Source organism: Chenopodium quinoa, unplaced genomic scaffold, assembly GCF_001683475.1.
Source record: "Chenopodium quinoa cultivar QQ74 unplaced genomic scaffold, ASM168347v1, whole genome shotgun sequence".
NCBI lineage: Eukaryota > Viridiplantae > Streptophyta > Magnoliopsida > Caryophyllales > Amaranthaceae > Chenopodium > Chenopodium quinoa.
In genome coordinates, this window is record NW_018743946.1 from 396,425 (window position 1) to 417,050 (window position 20,626).

The 20,626-nt window shown below is 34.8% G+C and overlaps 2 protein-coding genes across 3 annotated transcripts; one reads left to right on the forward strand and one right to left on the reverse strand.

Annotated features, from left to right (window-relative positions):
* Positions 1-1,244: 1,244 nt before the first annotated feature.
* On the forward strand, positions 1,245-9,145 carry LOC110688942. 2 transcript variants are annotated; one of them, XM_021865691.1, is made up of 9 exons: positions 1,245-2,019; positions 2,558-2,801; positions 3,384-4,654; positions 4,783-4,901; positions 6,168-6,345; positions 6,426-6,545; positions 6,637-6,813; positions 6,944-7,132; positions 7,408-9,145. In XM_021865691.1, exons 4-9 carry the CDS (start codon positions 4,834-4,836, stop codon positions 7,945-7,947), a joined length of 1,272 nt encoding a protein of 423 aa, XP_021721383.1. In that variant the 5' UTR covers positions 1,245-2,019; positions 2,558-2,801; positions 3,384-4,654; positions 4,783-4,833; the 3' UTR covers positions 7,948-9,145. The 2 variants fall into 2 exon arrangements, with proteins under 2 accessions (XP_021721383.1, XP_021721382.1); XM_021865690.1 differs by having other exon boundaries at positions 3,384-4,901.
* On the reverse strand, positions 8,664-11,524 carry LOC110689026 (protein FAR1-RELATED SEQUENCE 5-like). The gene is made up of 2 exons (XM_021865776.1): positions 11,261-11,524; positions 8,664-9,608 (listed from the first exon to the last, which is right to left on the reverse strand). The coding sequence occupies exons 1-2, from the start codon at positions 11,522-11,524 to the stop codon at positions 8,664-8,666; spliced, it is 1,209 nt and encodes a 402-aa protein (XP_021721468.1).
* Positions 11,525-20,626: the final 9,102 nt, after the last annotated feature.

Here is a 20,626-nt window from a genome sequence, read left to right on the forward strand (position 1 = left end):
CTTGAGGGGTTACTGATGGTTTACTATAGGGGTTACTTCAATGTGGTTACTAGAGGGGTTTCTGATTGGGGTATTGAAGGTGTTACCTTAATGTGATTATTAAAGGGGTTACTTTAATTGGTATTATTATTGGATTATTATTGAGTTTGTTACACAAGGTGTTACTTCTATTGGTTTATGAGGGGGTTATATAATGGGTTACTTTATAGATTACTTAAGGGGATATTTTAATTGGATTATTATTGAGTGTTATACACAAGGGGTTACTCAACTAATTTCTTTAAATCCTGTTGATTAAAATTATAATTGTCACTTGTACTCTTGACTTATTTTGATTTGTTTCTTGTGTAGGTGTAGTAAATGATGCTGGTGGTATTGGTGATGCCGATGTTCTTCCTCATGCTGGTGAAGATACTGGTGGTGTTGATGCTGGTGTCAGTGTGAACAGTGAAGATGTGAAGGCTGTAAATTCTAATGACCAGAAGGATGTTGATGTAGCTGAATATAAAGAGGATGAGAGTATTGCTGAAGATGTTGATGAAAATCTAGCTGCTCCTCCAATGAAGGGTAGTGATGAAGATCTTGAGGTAAAGCCAGCTGCTAAGAAGCGTGGCAGGAATTTGGTGAAAGAAGAAGATGTAGATGTAAAGCCGAAGGTTCGAAGAGCAAAAACATCAACAACTGTCTATGAATCTGTTGATTTAAAACCTATTAAAACTCGGAAATCTTCTACAGGAAAAATAACACCAGATGCTAAAGTTGTTGAAGTTGTAGACGTTGAAAAAGGGTAACATAATTTTCCTGGAAATTTGTTCTGTATTGTGTCTTAGTTTGGTCACAATCATGTGCCAATTTTTAATTTTTAGCTTTAGTTCCTATTTTTCATATAAACTTCAAGGGTTACATATGGGGTTACTTATGTGGTTACTAGTGATTACAGTTGAGGTTACTTATGGGGTTACTAGGGGTTATATAATGGGGTTACTTGATATGTTTTACTATGTTATATTGTTTATAAGGTTACATATGCGGTTACTTTAGGGGTTTTTTGTTATGCTTTACTGTGATGTGTGTTTTTAATTGATTTTTTCTTTTTTTTTTTTTTAATATAGGGATTCTGATGTTATTGCTCGATGTAGACCTTCGGGCATTGTTGAGTTGATGAATTTGATAGTGAAAAATAAAGAACAAACCCGAGCTGTTATGATATTGGTTTTGGTAGTCTGTTTTCCATTAAGATGACTGAATTTCCAAGGGAAATGATACGTTGGTTGTGTAAATGCTTTGTGCCTAGCAGTAGAATGTTTGTTATGCCCAGTGGTGAGAAGTTTTAGTTGACTGCTGCTGATGTGCATGATGTCTTTGGTATTCCTATGGGATCTGTTCCTGTTCCAGTCTCTGCTCGAGGAGATAATGATTTGAAGGTTGCTTGGAGGAACACATATGGTAATGGAAAGACAGTTACTGTGAGTCAGTTGGAGGGATTTTTGAAATCAGATGTAGGTATGCAGTCAGGGAATGCTGAATTTAAGAAGTGTTTTGTGATGTATGCAATGATTACTTTGCTGACACCCACTACAAACAGATTGGCTGATTTAAAGCTTGTTTTAGCTTTTGAAGATGTGTCTATGATTAGGCAATATAATTGGTGTCAATATGTGTTGGATGATTTGGCTGATAAGTTAAGTGGATATAAGCCAAAGCAAAATTATATTGTTGGGTGTGTCTTGTTGCTTCAAATTTGTTATTTTCATCGGCTCCATTCAGAGGGGCAGCTTGTCCTACATCTATTCCATTGATTAAACATTGGGGTAATCAAGAAGTTAGGCAAAGGTTGGCTAATGAGAGTGGAGTTTATGGTGTTGGTGAATTGGATAAAGATACATATCCAATAACTTCAATTGATTCTTTGCCTGAGCTTCCTGTTTTTGAGGATGAAGATGAGGATAAACAGGAAGAGGAAGAGAAAGATGAAGATGAAGAAGGAAATAAGGAACATAAGAAGATTTCTTCACAAGGGTAAGATAAATTTTATAGTAATTTATTTTGCTTGTTATTTTGAAGTTGATTTCAGATGTTTCATGTGAGATTACATATGGGGTTACTTAAGTATTTTGGTATATGGTTTTGAAGTTGATTTCAGGGGTTTCATGTGGGGTTACATATGGGGTTACTTATGTAATGTTGTATTGTTGTTAATTTATTTCATTTGAGGTAATTGAAGGGGTTACATAAGGGGTTACTTGATATGTTTTAGTATTTTGATGTTATAACAGGATTACATTTGTTGTTATATACAGAGTTATTTAAGGATTTCATATTTCTGATGTTCATTTTAGGGATTTATGTGGGGTTACATAAGGAGTTACTAATGTAATGTTGTATTGTTTCTAAGGTATTTCATTTGAGGTTACTTAAAGAATCACTAGAGGTAACATTTTAAGTGTTACTTAAGGTGTTACTTTTTATGCTTTACAGTGATTTGTGTTTTTCATTTATGTTTTCTTTATAATAATATGGATTCTGATGTTTATTTTTTAAAAATTTATTTGTATAGGGATGCTACAGAGTTGGTGCAGCATCAAAAGAAAAAGGGAGAGAAAGAAAGTGATGCTGTAGAAGTGGTACAACATCTAAAAAGTGCAAATGTAAAACCATCTTCATATGATATGGTTGCGTATGGTGAGAAGCAGGAGAAGAGTCAGGATGCAAATCCTTCTCCATTTTCTTCTCGGGTTGTTACATTTGATCTCCCAAATGAAATTTAATCAAATGAAGAAATCAATAAAGTTGCAAAGAATGTAAGTACTGAGTGGTTAATTAATGGGTTACTAAGGGGTTGTTAATGAGGGTTTACTTAAGGGGTTGCTAAGGAGTTTTTTTAAGTGGATACTGAGGGGTTACTTAAGGGGATAATATGGGGTTACTTAAGGGGTTACATAATGGTTTATTTGAGGGATTCTTTGAAGGGTTACTTAATTTGTGGGGTTACTTAAGGGGTTACTATGGGGGTTATGTATCACATTTTCAATTACTTATTTTCTTTGTAGTCTATGTTACTTTTAATTCTTTTATTTTATTTTGGGGTTACATGTTAGTTACATATTTCATGAAGGTTACTTCTTGTAATTTTTAATTAGGTTACTTGTTGGATGGGGATAATAAGTGTTTATTACTTGTTGGGTTACTAGAGGGGTTACTTATTTCTTTATTTGTGTTATCTAATTACTGTTGGTTTTATTACTTGAAGGGTTACATGATGGGTTACTTGAGGGAGTTACATTATGGTTTACTTAAAGGGATTATTTGAAGTGTTACTTAATTTGTAGTTTTAGATTTGCTCTATGGTTATTCATTTATGTGTTATTTTTGAATTATTTTAGGATGTTGAGGAGAAGTATTTACTAATGAAGAGAGATTTGAAGTTAATTGTGTATCAATGTGAACAACACATTGAATCAATTAAGCAGCAATCAGTAGCTGTTCAAGAAGATTCGAAGCTTCCTTCGAAGAAGAGATCTCCTGAGCTCTCTTAGTTGGATCCAATATTCAATGATTTGTCATTTTGGGAACAAATTGATAAGATTGTTGATCAAAGTTTGAAAATGAAGCAATTGGAAGCTGATATGCCTTCTTTTGAGCTGTTTTCTGTTTCAAATCCAGAGCTGAATGCTGAAAAAAGTATGAAAAAGAAGAATAAAGAAGAAGATATGCCTTCGTTTGATCTGTTTTCGTACTCAAATCCAGATTTTTCGACTCCTATTGAAATACCAAATGTTCAAAGAGAGGATGAAGTTAGCAAAGAAATTTTTGCTCAAGTTTCTGAGCAAACTCCACCAAATATTGATCCCAATATGGTGGAATTTTCAAATCCTGTTGTGAATGATGTGGTAAGGTTGATTAATGATAATGAAATTGGAGTTTTTGATACATACCAAGGTGAAGAAGCTGTGACTGAGACTACGTAGGATTTGAGTCTTAAAGATATACAAATGGAAGAAGCTGCTAGTGAACCTACTACTAGTGGTTTAATTTCTGAAGCTGGTTGTTTGAAACCTTCAAACGGAATGCAGGTTCCTTTTTTCTGATGAAAGGGCAGATGTTGGTGAATCTGTCACTGAGAAGGACAACATTGATGATTTAACAATTCAACTATCTCAGTTTGAAGAGCAACAAGATAGAGAATTTGAGATTGATGAAAATGACAACATTGGTGATTCTCAAGCTGCCAATCAGAATATGGAAGAACCTGTTGTGGGTGGTTCTTTGTGTGAGGTACAGGAAGTGATCCTTATTGATGAATCTGAATTTCTCAACAAGAAATCAATAAGAGAAAATGAAATACTTCATGATGTTGAGCCTATTTCTACTGTTGTATCTGCACCTCTTCCTGTTCTGCATTCTGCTTTGTCATCTTCCATTGGTGGTGCTGCTTCTTCTGCACCAGTTGGTGCATCTAATTCTGTTTAGAGTTCTGGTTCAAAGGGGAAAGTTTCTGCAACTCAAAAGCAGAAAAATAAAAAAAAATCTGGATCAAGCAGTTCTAGTAATCCTAGAAAGAAGAAGGAAATATTGTGGTGTTCTCTTCCTGGTCACACTGATGAAGAAGCTTTAAAAATTTTGAAGGAAAAGATGAAAGATGTAGATCCTGACGGTGAGGATGCTCATAATTCTCATATTCCAGACGAAAATTCTGATAGTAGTGGTTCTACTTTTAAAGATACATCTGGTCTATTAAGCTGTAGTATTTACTGTGGTCAATCTGGTGGTTATACTTTACAGCTGACATCAGGATCTTTAAGAGTTAGAAACAACAGGAAGAAACTCTACGCGATGAAGGAGTTGAGGCTTGAGGTTGCTGATTATTGTTTTGTTGAGAATTATTCCGGTGTTGATGATTCGTAAGTATTTAACTTTAAACTTTTAGTGTTTACTTGTTGCATAAAGGAAATACTTGGGATTTCTAGAGTTTACTTTGGGTAATTGTTGCTTTTATAGATTTTTTGGGGCATCTAGGGGTTACTTTTTTGTTTTATGGGTTACTTGTGTTTTTGGGGTTACTTATGGTTTTTGGGGTTACTTTGGATTACTTGTTGCATTGAGTGGTTTCTTTGGATTTTTAGGGATTACTTTGGAATTTTAGGGGTTACTTATTGTATTAAAACTGTACTTGGGATCTGTTGGGGTTAATTGGGGTTACTTGTTTGTTTTAGAGGTTATTTGGGGCTAGTAAGGGTTACTTGGGGTTACTTGGGATTACATGTATGTATAGTATTTAATACTGGTGTTACCTAGTGTCCATGATGGGGTTACTCAATTAATTATACAGGAGCAGGGGTTACTTTAGAGGTATAAGGATAAGGGTTACAGTGGAGGTTATTATATGTTACTTTTAGGGGTTACTTATGGGTTTTAGGTGTTTCATGTTGCATTTAGGGGTTTCTTTGGATTTTTAGGGTTTCTTTAAACTTCTAGGTGTTAGTTGTTGCAAAAAGGAAATACTTGGGATTTCTAGATGAATAATTGGGATTTCTAGGTGTTACTTGGGATTTCTTGTTGCTTTTAGAGGTTATTTGGTGCATTTATGGGTAACCTGTTGGTTTTAGGGGTTACTTGTGGTTTAACTTGTTGGTTTTAGGGGTTACTTGTGGTTTTTTTGGGTTATTTAATTGGTTATTGAGGGTCTACTATAGGGGTTACTTTAATGTGGTTAATGAATATTGAGGGGTTACTTTAATGTGGTTACTGAGGATTAAGGGGTTACTTAAGTTGATACTAAGGGGTTACTTAAGGGGTTACTAAGAGGATTACCGAGGTATTGAGGGGTTACTGAAGGGGTTACTGAGGGTTCACTGAGGGGTTATTTGGGTTACTTAAGGGGTTACTAAGAGGATTACTGAGGTATTGAGGGGTTACTGAAGGTGTTACTAAGGGTTCACTTAGGGGTTATTTAAGTGGTTCTTTTATACTAGGGTTACCCAGTGTCCTTAATGGGGTTACTTTATTAATTTTACAGGAGCAGGGGTTACTTTGGGGTATAAGGATAGGGGTTACATTGGAGGTTATTATATGTTACTTCTAGGGGTTACTTATTCTATTAAAGTGTTTTTGTGTAAATTGTTATTTGTAGGTGTACTAATAATTTTGTTTGTGTTATTTTATAACAGGGAGACTATATTCCATTATTCTGAGGTATATCAGTTGAATCGTGAAGAATTTAGTACATTGATCCCAGGGCAGTTAATATCAAGTCGTGTGATGGACTGTTTTTATATTCTTCTTAATCTTGAGGAGGTCTTGACAGGTTTCACTTATAATAGAGTTTTCATTGGTGATGACCATATGGTAAGTTTGAAATGTTTAATTTTAATTCTGTAACAGAAATTATAGAATCTTACTTATTTATGCTTGTTTGTTTCATGTAGTGGCCTGTTCTGCAGTGTCTTTTTGCTGGTGATGGTTGTGTATATGAGAGAGATGTATATGGGGCATGGGACACTTGGTTTTTGAATGTTAAATGTACTGATATTTTGACTGCAAAGCTGGTACAAAACTGATCTTTTGTCAAATTTTCTTCTATATGAAGTTAGTTAATTTGGTATGACAATTTTGTACAAAATGATGTTGTTTATGCAGGTTTTTATGCCAATCTGGTATGATAATCACTATGCTGTTGTTGTGGTGAACTTTTTAGACAATACCATTGATTATCTTGACAACAGAAAGTATTCGATCTATGACGAGAATTTAAAGAAGTATACAACAAAGTTTGATGGATTGCATTCTGTATATTATAGTATCACATATCGTTTGGTAAGGTTTTTAATATATTTTTGTATTTTTTTGTTTCTATTGTGGTTACTTAAGGGGTTACATTTTTGTGTTAGTGTTTTTTTTAAAGGAATATGTTAGTAACCACCCTAACTCTGTTTGTGTTTGTTAGAGATATCTTATGTCAAGATACATGACAATCAAAGGCCGTGAAGATGGAGTGGATGTGGTGGGTTTCCCAATTCAGATGATCAAATTGGATGGACAAAAAGTGGGTCAAAATGTGGACTGCGGAGTATTTTGTCTATATCACTGTGCTTCATATTTTGGGAAAACATTTAGAAGTTATTGTTTAAATCAGGTATTTCTTTTAAATGCTTTTATGTTTTAATATTGTTAAATCCAAAGTTTTTGTATTTACTTTAGGGTTACTAAGGTGGGTACTTAAATTAACGGGTTTACTTAGGAGGTTACTAGATGAGTTATTTCAGAGGGTTACTAGAGTCGTTACTGGAGGGGTTACTAAAGTAGATATTCTGGGGTTACTTTAATTATTTCTTTGTCTCTTATAGTCTTTACATTGCTGTTTTTTTGTTTTTTAGTTGTTGATTTAAATTTCTTTATATTGTTATGTAGGTTATTCAACGCCGTCGTTATCGGGCTGAAATTTGTGCTTCATTGGTGTTGTCTGATTTGAATAATGAAAGAAAATTTGTCTTGTCCCGTGCTGATCAATATGTCAAAAATCATGAAATGATTATGGCTGAAGTCTTACAAAATGAGAAGCTCATTAAAGAGGCTGAAATTGAGGCTTATAAGGTAGAGCAACGTGCTGATTATGAAAGAAGACGGAAAGCTAAAGTTGAAAAAGAAGAAGCTGCGTTGGTGGCTGCTACAATAGCTGCGGAAGAGGATTTCGCAAAAAGAAAGTTAGCTAATTCATCTTCAGCAACTGTTGAAAACCAAGCAAAAGAGGCACCAGCAGAAGAGGCAGCTGCAGGAAAAAGATCAACTCGAAATATGTCAGCAGCAGAAACAGCACCAGCATCAGCAGTAGAACCAGCCCCGACATCCAAATCCAAAGCTGTAGCAGTGGCTAACAGTAAAGTACATGCACGTAACAGTAAAGCTTCAGCACCTAAGAGTACACCACCAGCAGTTAAGAAGACAAATTGAAAATTACAGTAAGAAGTAAATTTTAGTAATTTTTTTTTAGGATTTTAGATCTGATTAAACATTATTTTTTCTTTATTCGTATAATTTGTTAATATTTTATTTTATATCTCTTGTTTAAGTATAATTTGTTTAAAATTTGTTCTATATATTAGGGTTTATTCCTTCTTTTGTGTCTATGGAAGTTTAAGGGTTACTTGGGTTACTTGGTGCTTTTTAGGGTTACTTAGGGTTACTCTGTGCTTGGGGTTACTTGTGGTTTTTTTGTGCTTGTAGTAAAGGTTACTTTCCTCTTGTAGTGGTTACTTTGTTCTTATAGGGCTTACTTTCTGCTTTTTGGTATTACTTTCAACAGATTGTTACTTTGGTCTCCTAGAGATTACTTGATGTTTTTGGGGTTACTAGGAGTTACTTGGGGTTACTAGGAGTTACTTGGGGTTATATATTTTTTTTAGGGGTTACTTGGTGTTTGTAGGGGTTGCTTTGTTCTTGTTGGAGTTACTTGGGGTTACTTGGTTCTTGATGGGGTTACTTGGTTCTATTTTGAATTAACGGTGTTTTGTATTGGTTTGTGTGATACACACTATTAGATACAAGTTATAACAATTGAAAGCAATAGTCAAAGTACATGATAAATGTCAAAGTAAACAATAAATTAATAAATATTTGTTTACATTATTCATAAACTGTAATTTTTGTAAATTAAAAACATTACGAAACTAAAATAACTTTGGATTTATAACTGGTGTTATTGTCCCAAATTCCCTTGTGTCAGCTTTGGTTTGCATTGCTTTTGTTTTCTTTGCTTTTGGTTGTTTTTCTTTTTCAAAATGTCCCTTGATTCTTTTGCTTCTTCCTTTTGTGTTTGCTCGATCTGGATCATTTACTCTTGGTATTTGTTCTTGATTTTGTTGTTCTTTTGTGATTTCAACAGATTGTTCATCTTCTTCTTTTTCTGCATCTTGCAGTTCTAGCTGTCTTTTTATTAGATCTGCTTCTTTATCAATTTTCTTTAGTTGTAACTCAATGAAGCTCCGTGTTTCTTTGTGATGTTGATATTTCAGTATAAGATTGTAGGACTTTCTTGCCATTGTGTGACGCCAAGGCTTGAATTTTTGTATTCCTGTTGAATTTTCTGCTTCATGATCATCTTTTTTTTTCCATACATTAGATTTAGCTAGCTTTGTCCATCTTGCTAAGATGTAATGTTCTAGAATTTTTGTAACTGAATGCTGGTGTAAGATTCGTATACAATGATAACAAAGCCAACCTACTTCTTCAAAATTTTTGCATGAGCATGCAACTCTGTTTTCTGAACTGACATATGTGACCTTTTTCCTAGATGATATATCATCTTCAATTTGCACCTCATAAAAGTAATGATCTCCCAATTGACCATGCAGATGTGCTATGCATCCCATTGAATAGCTGAATTCTGACTCAAAATATCTAAATATTGTTTGTGTGTATGTTTCTGATGCATGCTTTAATAGTCCATACATGGGGAAATTTGATGTTGGTTCAGAGTTTGAACACTGGAAATCTGTATCAGATTCTTTTTTTCTCCATCTCTTCACAGTTTGCTTGAATATTCTGAAAAAATCTGAAAGACTTGTGTTCTTGTTTGCTTTAAACCCAACAGCATTATTAGTACTCTCACTTCTCTGAGATGACAAAATACTAGCAGAAAAAAAGTCTTTACTCAGAGCTGTGCACCACTTTTCCCTAAGGTTATATAACCTTTTGAACCAGATATTTTTTTCAAGTTTATAGGTTGTTATCATGTTATCCCAACAAGCTTGAAATTCTTCTTCAGTTACGCAACCACTTAGACATTTATTGAATGCATCTTTGAAAGCTGTGTTTCGTTTTCATGCTCCAAATCTTGAAACAACATTTTTAATTAGATGCCAAATACACAACCTATGCCTTGAGTGAGAAAATACCTATAAGTTCACAATTGAAGCAAATTATTAAAGATTTTTATATAGGATACATAAAGAGTTTAAGTTTTATGGATTGTTATAGGGTCTACTTATTTTTATTATTGTTATTATATGTTATCTCTTATTAATTCTAGGAATTATTTGGGGTTTTTAGGGGTTACTTTGGTCTTCTAAAGTCCACTTGTTACTGAATTTAGGGGTTAGGGTTACTTGTTATTTCTAGGGTTACTTGGGGTTATTTGTGTTAATTAATTGGTTACTTATGATACTTAAGTCATTTTACAGGTGCTCAAAGGTTATTTGGGGTTACTTGGGGCTTCTAGGGGCTACTTGGGGTTACTTAATTGTTGCTAATTTTAGTTGTAGGGGTTACTTGTTATTTCTAGGGGTTACTTATGGTTACTTATGTTTCTATAGACATTTTACATGTGCTCAGGGGTTACTTATTTAACTAATGCAATTATATTTTATCTTTTATTACTTCTAGGAATTAATTAGGGCTTTTAGGGGTCACTTGAAGTTTTTTGTTTCTTTTAGGGGTTATCTGGCATTATTTGGGGTTTTTAGGGGATACTTGGGGTTACTTTGTGATATTGGGGTTCACTTGTTGCTGATTTTAGGGGTTGGGGTTACTTGTTATTTCTAGGGGTTACTTGTTATTTCTAGGGGTTACTTATTTTAATTAATTGGTTACTTATGATACTAAAGTCATTTTACAGGTGCTCAGTGGTTACTTTGGGTTACTTGGGGCTTTTAGGGGTTACTTGGGGTTACTTAATTGTTGCTAATTTGTAGGGGTTACTTGTTATTTCTAGGGGTTACTTAGGGTTAGTTATGATTCTATAGTCATTTTACATGTGCTCAGTGGTTACTTATTTATACTAATGCAATTATATGTTATCTTTATTACTTCTAGGAATTAATTAGGGCTTTTAGGGGTCACTTGAAGTTTTATGTTTCTTTTAGGGGTTATTAGGAATTACTTGGGGTTACTTGTTATTTCATGGGGTTACTTGGGGATACTAATTTTAATTAATGGGGTTATTTATTTTATAGCTGCTCAGGGGATTTTTTTATGATAGTCAAGTCATTTTACAAATTCTCAGAGGTTACTTGGGGTTTCTAGGGGTGACTTGGGGTTACTTAGGGCTTCTAGGTGTTAATTGTTGCTTTATGGGATTACTTAAATAATTAATGGGGTTAGTTAAATAATTTTATATGGGTTGATTGGGTTAAATAATGAATGAGGTTTCTTAAAATACTTAGTGGGGTTACTTAATTAATTTTATATGCTTTCAGGGGTTAAATATTAAGGTTTATTTGGGGAGATAGTTATGTAGGGGATTACAAAAAATTACTGTAGTGGTTACCTTTTCAATTGCTTTTTCCATTGCCAAGTCTTGATTTGTGAATATTGTGGCGGGCTGACTTCCTACCATAGACTTCTTAAAAGTTGACAAAACCCACTCAAATGTAGCAATCTTCTCATCAGCAATAAATGCACAACCAAACATCACAGTTTGCCAATGATTGTTGATTCCTACAATAGGGGCACAAATGAGATTGTATTTGTTAGTTCTATATGTTGTGTCAAAAATGATTACATCACCATAAATGTTGAAGTCTTCCTTCATTTCTGAGTCTCTCCAGAAGATGCCTGTTAACTTGTTGGTGTTTTCATCACCTCCAAGTTTGAATCTGAAAAAAAAGTCTTCTTCTTTTGCCTGTATTTGATATAGACTGTCTATAACTGTTTGTGCATCCCTTTAGTCATTAGATTGTAAGCTTCAGTAGGCTTTAATCCACTCTCTGCCATGAAATCAATTACTTTTGCTTTGTCTTCAGTGATCTTTCTTTCTGACCTATGTAGATGTTGCCATGCTTTTCTAGTTAAGTCATGATTGTGATTAATCACATGTTCCTCAATTTCAAACTTCCCTTCCTTGTTCTTTTTTGCTCTAATAAATGCTTTGCATCCTGTTCTTGTTAAAGGAACTTGTCTTGTTTTTTTCCTGTTTTCATTTACTGGAGGAGGAGTTTTTTGAACTTTGGGTTTGCATCTAAAGCCTTCTTTAGAACAAACAAAATCTTTTCCCTTAATTTGTTTGTTTTCTCCTAGAGTCCATCTTGTGGTTGATTGTCTTACTCCAAAACCCAAAACAAATGCATGCTTCTTATATTTTTCATGGATTTCATCCAAAGTTTCTGCAGTATATCCTATTAAGCTTCCTGTAAAATCAAAATCTTCTTGTTGTTGACCTTTACTTTGTTGTGTTTGCATGTTATCGTTATTGCTTTCTTCTGTTAATGTGCTTGAAACCTTCTCTGTTGTGTTGTCACTTGTTTCTGCTGTGTTATCATTTGTTTCCGCAGTTTATGTATCAAGAATTAGAAGAGGTTACTTTTATGGTTACTAGAAGAAGTTACTTTAATGGTGTTACTAGAGGGGGTTACTAGAGGGGTTACTCAGCGGTTACTAGAGGGGTTACTTAGCGGTTACTAGAGGGGTTACTGTAAAATGGTTATTTTTATGGGGTTACAGGAGGGGTTATTGAAGGGGTTAATACAGGGGTTACTACAGGGGTAACTTTAATGGGGTTACTGGATGGTTTACTGAGAGGGGTTACTAGTACTTTACTGAGGGGTTATTAGAGGGGTTACTTTGAAACGATTACTTTAATGGGGTTACAGGAGGGGTTACTGAAGGGGTTACTAGAGGGGTTACTTTGAAATGTTACTTTAATGGGGTTACTGAAGGGGGTACTGAAGGGGTTACTAGAGGGGTTACAGTAATGGGGTTACTGGATGGTTTACTGAGGGGGTTACTAGAGGGGTTACATAGGGGATTACTAGAGGGGTTTACTACATTAATTACTGTGGGGTTACTATAGGGGTTATTACATTGATTACTAAGGGGGTTACTAGAAGGGGTTACTTTAAAATGGTTACTCTAATGGGGTTACTAGAAGGGTTACTAGAATGGGTTACTTTAATGTGGTTACTGGGCGGGTTACTGAGGAGGTTACTAAAGGGGTTATTATGGGGTTACTGAGGGGGTTACATTAATGAGGTCACAGAGGTATTAGTTAGTGGCTTACTAGAGGGGTTACTAGAGGGGTTACGTTAATGGGGAATAATTTAATGGGTTTACTTAAAGGGTTACTTAAAAGGTTATTAGGGGTTATTTTGGGCTTCTAGGGGTTATTTGGGGTTCTAGTGGCTACTTAAAGGGTTACTAGGGTTTACTTAAAGGGTTACTTAAAAGATTATTAGCGGTTACTTGGGGTTACTTTCTAATGTTTTTCAAGATTAGGTGTTTCTAGATCTTTCATAGCAGAAAATTTAATATGAATATTTGAATGTATTTACCTTGGTATTCTATGTTTTGTAATAAGTGTTCTTTGATTTCTCTAATTTTGTTTTCGATCTCTAGATTCATCAATGAATCTCCAATTTCTTCTATTTCCATTGATTCTTGTGAATCTGGAAAAAGTTGTTCTTCGTCTGCCATAGTACAAAAAATTTTGAAATAATTAATCAATCTGGAATGAGTGGAGCTAGAAATTCTGGAATGAGTGATGTGAGAAATTCTGGATGAGTGAGTTGAGAAATTGCGGCGTGTTTGTAGGTTTGTGAAATGTGTCAGACTTTAATAAAAATTTTGGGCTGCGCGCTTTTTGGGAGTTTGGGCTCCGCATTTTTTGGAAAGTTTGTTAACTCTGTTATTTTGGTGTTTCCCGTTATGCCGCACGGTGTGGTTGGGGGCACTAAAAACGCGCTCATCTTCACATAGTTTCGTATGTGGCTGATGTTAATAAGAGATCATAATTTTGCAATCAATAAAAACGAAATTATTTTATGTTCACTAATATTAATTTATCTTGTTAAATTTCACTTGATCAAAATTTAATAAAGTAAAATATAATTGGGTGAGCCAGGCTGGATTTAAGGAGAAAAAATAAGCCCACTATGTAGGGCATGTTCAGCTCAAAACTATGGCAAATTTTAAAATGCATCATGGTATCTAGGTGCACCACGCCTATATTTTTTTGAATATTTAAAATGTGAATAATTGCAAATTTTGAACATAGAGTAAAAACATCTAAACATCGCAAATTTTGAACATTTAGTTTAAAAACTGAACAATTACAGTGCATCACGCCTATACTTTTGAACATTTAGTAAATAAATCTGAATAATCGCGAATTTTGAACATTTAGTTAAAAAATTTGAACATCGAAAATTTTAAACATTTAGTTAAAAAATCTGAACAATTGCAATGCACCACCCCTATACTTTCGAACATTTAGTAAAAAAATATGAACAATAACAAATCTTGAACATTAAGTAAAAAATGTGACAATCGCAATTTTTGAATTATTACGAGTCAGAAATTCGTAATAATTCAATAATTTTGTAATATAAATTGAGCATTTACTGATACAAAATGAACATTTCTTTATAAAATATGAAAATAAAAATTGTTCAGTTTTTTACTAAATGTTCATTTTTTGTTAAATGTTCAATTTTTTTTAACTAAATGTTTAAAAGTATAAACGTAGTGCACATATTTCTAAGTACATCGTGGTGCACATAATACTAAGCAAAAACTTTTGCATGCCCCCGGTTTACAATAATTTTATTGTACATCGAACATTTTTGCGAAAAGTGACCCTTTTTCTTTATAAAAGTGACCTTTTTTTTTTTACAAAAGTGACCTTTTTTTTTTACAAAAGTGACCCATATTTTCACAATAGTGACTCTTTTTTTTTTTTTTTTTTACAAAAGTGACCCCTTTTTTCACATAAGTGACCCCTTTTTTTCCACAAAAGTGACCTTTTTTAACACAAAAAAACTCTGTTAATGCTTCTAATTACCATACAAGCATCGTCACCATCAATACCTTTGGAAGCAAGGAACGAAGACCTTGATGCCGCGATCGAAGGAATGAACGACCAAACACTCAACAACCGTCAGATCACTGTTGACGAGGCTCAAGCTCCCGTAGTGGGTGAAATATAAGTGAGGAGAGAGAGAGAGGCTCAAGCTGATGGCGGCGGTGGCGGCAGTGGTGGCGTCTGTAGTGAGTGAAAAATAAGTGAGGAGAGATAGAAAGAAACTAATAAAAGAAAGTAATGAAGAGGCTCACTGCTATTGATTTACAATAGCATTATTGTACATCCGATTTTTTTGAACATTTGTGAATACTAATTGCAAAATGGTTTTCCCAAATATTGTATAATTGGATCGGGCCTAGCGTAGTAGCGAGCTTTATTTGACCGAGCCTAAAAATTACCTAAAAATCTTAATGTTGTTCACCCATGGCCCACCCAAAACGATAATCACTTTGGACTGGACTTGACTTCGGGATGAACTTCTATGTAGTAAACCCGCACAAAAATTAAGTCGAGCCGGACCAGACTCATCTTTATCACCACTATACTTGAGAGTCAACAATTGAGGACAAAGGAAATGTTCAATACTCTAAAATCAACAAAGTGAACAATCTATTAACATTGTTAAAATAATTAAGTATTTCATATAATATATTTCCTTAAATATGAGTACAGCAATCAATAATGAAGTAATATACACAATATAATCTCACTTGATTTTTTTACTCAATCTATCTCTTTTTTCTTAAGTTAGAACTCAAAGTAATACAATGTTCGTTACATCACTACAAGACTTCCAAGGCTATACTGTATTTACACAATCTATCTGATATAATATTCTTACATCGCTACATTTATTAATAATATAAATTATAATTTTATGGTTAAACTTGTTTATGGTCAGACTTGTGTATTAACAAGTATATCAGAAAAATTGGTACACGTACGACTTAATTTTCAAGAGAGGGAATATCAAAATCTGAAAAATATAACATCAAGACAAATCCAACTTTAGGTACGAAAAATTTATACATGTGCCACATGCCCACATTGTATATTACCTTTTTTTTTTTTTTTAGTTGACACTTTTTTACTTTAGTACTATTCACACATCTCTCATTGACCGTGATTTGTGATTTATATTTAATGAAAAATATAATCATGTGGGGTCTTGTTAGATTCGTCGTGGGATTTCTAAATATCAACTTTTTATAATTTTTGGTTTTTAATAATTAAAGATATTAACGAATGAAGTTGTACATTGACAAACGTGACTAAAGAAACATGTCAACTAAAAAAAATGGAGAAAGTATTAAATAAGTCAGAAATAAAAAATTTATCCATGTGCGTGGATTTTAAAACTAGATATTTAGGTGTTAAGGTAAAAGTTATAGAAATAAGTCATCCTATATCCATTGTAATAATTGTATAGGTGTCTGGTGGCTCTATGAGTACATGAGAAGTTAGAGTTTATGTATGGGTTGTTGGTGAATTTAACTTTCCCCATCACATAAATGTATATACGGGATCATAATTTTATTCTCCAAAGAATTGTTTTAGACTCTATTTGTATTAATTTCTATCTCATTAATCTCATACATAAAAGTTTAACTAAGTGATATATGACTTGAGAGTGAACAATTGAGGACAAAGGAAATATTTTATACGGAGTACTTCGGAATCAACAAAGTTGACAGTTTTATTAACACAAACTATTGGGTGTGGCAGTCAGCACCCAATAGTTCGTGCGGCAACGTCAACCCTAATTGAAAGATCTTCAAAGCATTGCCGGAAAAGTACGCCAGGGAACTCCGTATCCATTGCAACGAAGGAGAGATTGTCGATCAAAGATCGAATCAAGAAAAACTCGGATTCAAGAATATCAGACCATACCTCAAGGATCTTAATAGATTAAACAAAGGCCATGAAGAATCCAGAACTTGTCGAATTGTAGGGTTATTCAATGTTCACTTCTTCAATAAACAGAGAGTACTTCGTTCTTCAATGGCCGCGAACCGCTGGTGAGGTGCAATTACAGTCCTGGCTGTTGTGGACGATGGCGAGGTGCGATTCACTAGTGAGGTGCATGTCGCAGGGGAGGAACAATTACAGTCGCGGCTGTTGTAGATGGTGGTCGTTTTTGGTGGAGGTTCTTTGCTAGTGGAGTACGCTCGTTGATGGCAGGGCCGTTTCTGAGATTTCGGGGGCCCATGGGCAAAAGAATAAACCGGGGCCCTATTATATTTAGAATTTTTTTGGTTAATATAGAAGAGGTATTTTTTTCTATTTATTTACTTTAATATGAACAAATTATAATTCTTACAAAAAAACACTTATAATAAATTAAACTCAATGTTAAAAAAAAAAAAAACTTCTATATACTTGTAGGGAATAATTTCAAGTCTTTAAAATCCCACTAGCTTGAACCCCACTGTGATCATACACTAAAGTACGGTGGCGTCCAAAAGGGAAGAAGATAGAGCAAAAGAGTCGCCAACAAGTTTTTAAGGAACTTGTAAACCGTTCACGAGGTGAAGGTTACACCCCTTAACGATCCAAGAGATCGTCAACTCCATAAGGTCATGAACCAAATAAGGGTTCGGGGATGAAGGTACAAATCCAACCTAAAAGAGATTGAACCTGCCCTAATAATAGGCCTCTACTTTATTCTTATCGTATTCATGTGCGCTTTCTGACTAACATGCAATCAATAGGATTAACCCTAAACCTGTTTAATCTATGTTGGTTGAATTTAATGCACAAATAAACTATTATTGGCGATCACTTGAATTATAATCACAATTAACCCTAACAAGATTATTAATTATCTTATTAAGCGTGGTTGCAAATACCAATTCCCTTTAACCTGCAATAAAAGGTTATCAAGCAATAACAATATATAATAATATGCATCAAGCAACATAATTAATAATAAACATCATTAATAATCATAAATGTAAATGTTAGGAAGAACATATGAAGCATCATACTTTTAATCATGCTTAAAAACACCCTAAACATGATACTAGGAATCAAAATAACAATCTAAACATGATATCTACATCATAAAATCAATTAAACCATTAAAGTACTTACTTGGATGCCTCGTACCTCTTTCACGTCTAGGGTGAAGGCAACTTCGAATATGGCTAAGTGTTTCTAGATCTTGTGAATGCGGAATTTTGTATGAAAAAGCAAAGTTTAGAAAAGAATGCTAAAAGACCAATGTTATTGAAAATTGATGAATGAAAGATGAAGATGAATAAAGAGAATTGATTAAAAATCAGGAAAATTGATGAATGATGATTGTAGATGATGAATGAAAACGGAGTTTATTAAAACTTAAGAATAAAAAGGATTGGTGAATGATAGATGTAGATGATGATTAGAATAAGGAGAATTCGTGAATGAAAACAGAGTTTTGATACGATATTTATAGAGAAAATCATCCAAAAAAAGATAATTTATCAAAACAGAGTCTGAAGATCGCAAAACCACCTTGGCGCCAGCCCTGGCTCATTGGCGCCAGGACCAGTGGCTAGCGCCAGGCGCCAATGGCTGGCGTCTGGCGCCAATCCTGATTCCAGGTGCCAAGGCCTGGGGTTGGACGCCAAACCGGCTTTTAACGCGTTTTCGAAATTCTGATAAAATTCCCGTACTGGAAGATAAAATAATATAATTTCAGTCGAAAATGCTATTTGATCTAATCAAAACTCTGAAGAATCCTAATTGAATTAAGAATGATGAGACCTTCTAGAATGTTCTAGAAGACCAAAACCATTCCCAATTACATTAGGAATGATAAATCATATTATGCCCTCCCCTAAATCATTGGGCCGTACTTAAAGCTCAAACCGGGCCCAGTTTAGTAAATTGGCCATAAATTCCTCAATATTCATCGGAATTGGGCTTATAATATATCGTTGGAAAGGTCTTTGCAAGCCCCATCTAACTATACCACTATTGGACCCATATCATGGACCAACCAAACTGGATTGGCTGTTTTCTTAAAATAAAGTTTTCAAAAACAGAGAGAAGAGAAAAGAAAAGAAATAAAACTCTCCGCAACACTAGACCTTTCCACACTTTCGTTTAATTCGATTATGATTCGGCGTGAAAGGAACTCATCACTGGGTTTGGTTTTGGGGAGACACAAATGGGTGTCTACAGAAGCCCCCACTTTGACTGAGTTTGGAGAAACGCAAGTTTCGAAAAACGAAAGTCAAAGTAACGATAGGGACGGAGAATGATTCAGAACGTTCTGCGATACTAAATCAATCTTATAACGCCGATACCTGCAAAACTAGCATTAGTTAAACAGATAAAAGAGTTAAGAAACGCGTATCTTGAACCGTCGAGCACACGTCTCTGAAAGTAACCGATTGCTTTGATGACCTCCTGCAAGCTAGAGAATGTCATCCCGCTTGAAAACCGCTGCGCCTTGTAACTGCTTCCAAATTAGAAGATTGCTTCGCCTGAAACTATCCTCTCCGCCGTGATAGTATTCCACGTCCAAGGGAATACCATCGAAAATTATTTATGTTGAAATAATTCTCATCCGCATTATGATCACGTCCCATGCCTCAGGAACTATGATCGAAGACAATTTCGCCCGAAATTACCTTCAGTTGTTTGTGACAACTTTCCGCAAGCTAGGGAATGATGCCGAAGACGTCTTCTCTTGAAGTCATCCTCATTTGATGCGATAATCTCCCAAAGGAAAATACCGAAGATCCACGCCCGTCGATCTTTAAAAGTTCGCCTGAACTTGCTTTTTTGCTATGCCTGTACGTCGGCGCTCTTTGCTCTTGAACCTATATTTCGGTGCCCTTTTTGCTAATGAACATGTATGTCGGTGTCTTTTGCTAATGAACCTGTATGTCGGTGCCTTTTGCTAATGAGCCAATGCTTAGGCGCTTTAAGCTTAGTGAGACGATCTTTTCATCAGGTCGATCACTTCATGTAATCAAGCCGATTACCTAATCATGTCAAATTGCTCAGAGGGGCTAACTGGCGTACCAAGGAACCCAAAATATATTGCAGAAGGCTAGCACTACCCCAAAAGGTGGCTGGCTGCTTTGGCGTCGCTGAAAATCCATCAGCGCTAGCCTAATGGCATTAGCGCCAGGCACTGGCGTTGGTGTCTGGCGCCAAGCACAGAAAGTGATGCCAATGCCTAGGGACTGGCGCCAGCACGGGAATCACTTTAAATTCCCGTTTTCAGTTCTTTTCGTGCTCTGGTTTGTTGCGAACGCTGCTCGAAAAAAGTCAGAACTTCAATTGATCGTTGCTCATTCGTTTCTCAACCGAATTTGCTCAAATTTGTTGCAAATCAAAGCTCTTTTCATCCATATCCCCGATCTATGTAAGTTTCCTTCCAACTCACACCGGGTTTTATGAATTATTGGCATGTTCATTCACGAATTTCATGAAAATTCGGAACTTATAATGCTCAATTTGATTTATTTATAAAACTTTATGCCATGAAATTGCTTGTTTATGCTTGTATATTGCCTTGGGAGTAATTTTAGACTTATTTGACCCAATTTGGTGAAGAAATGAGCAATCTTCCATTGTTGGACCTCCTAAGGTCGTGAAAAACAATGTGGCTCGTTCTTGATGTTTTTACTAGCAATTCTTGTTCAATTTGTCACAATAATCACTATAGTGTTGCAAGAAATTGTTTGCTTGCTTGAAAAATGCTTATCATGCTCAATTCTAATTTGTGCTCTGTTTTAGTACTTCGTACTCTGTTTTTGCGAACATAGTATCATGCGGCTAGGCAAACCTTTAGATACTATAGAACCTTGATTTATGATGATTTTGCACAATGTATCATGG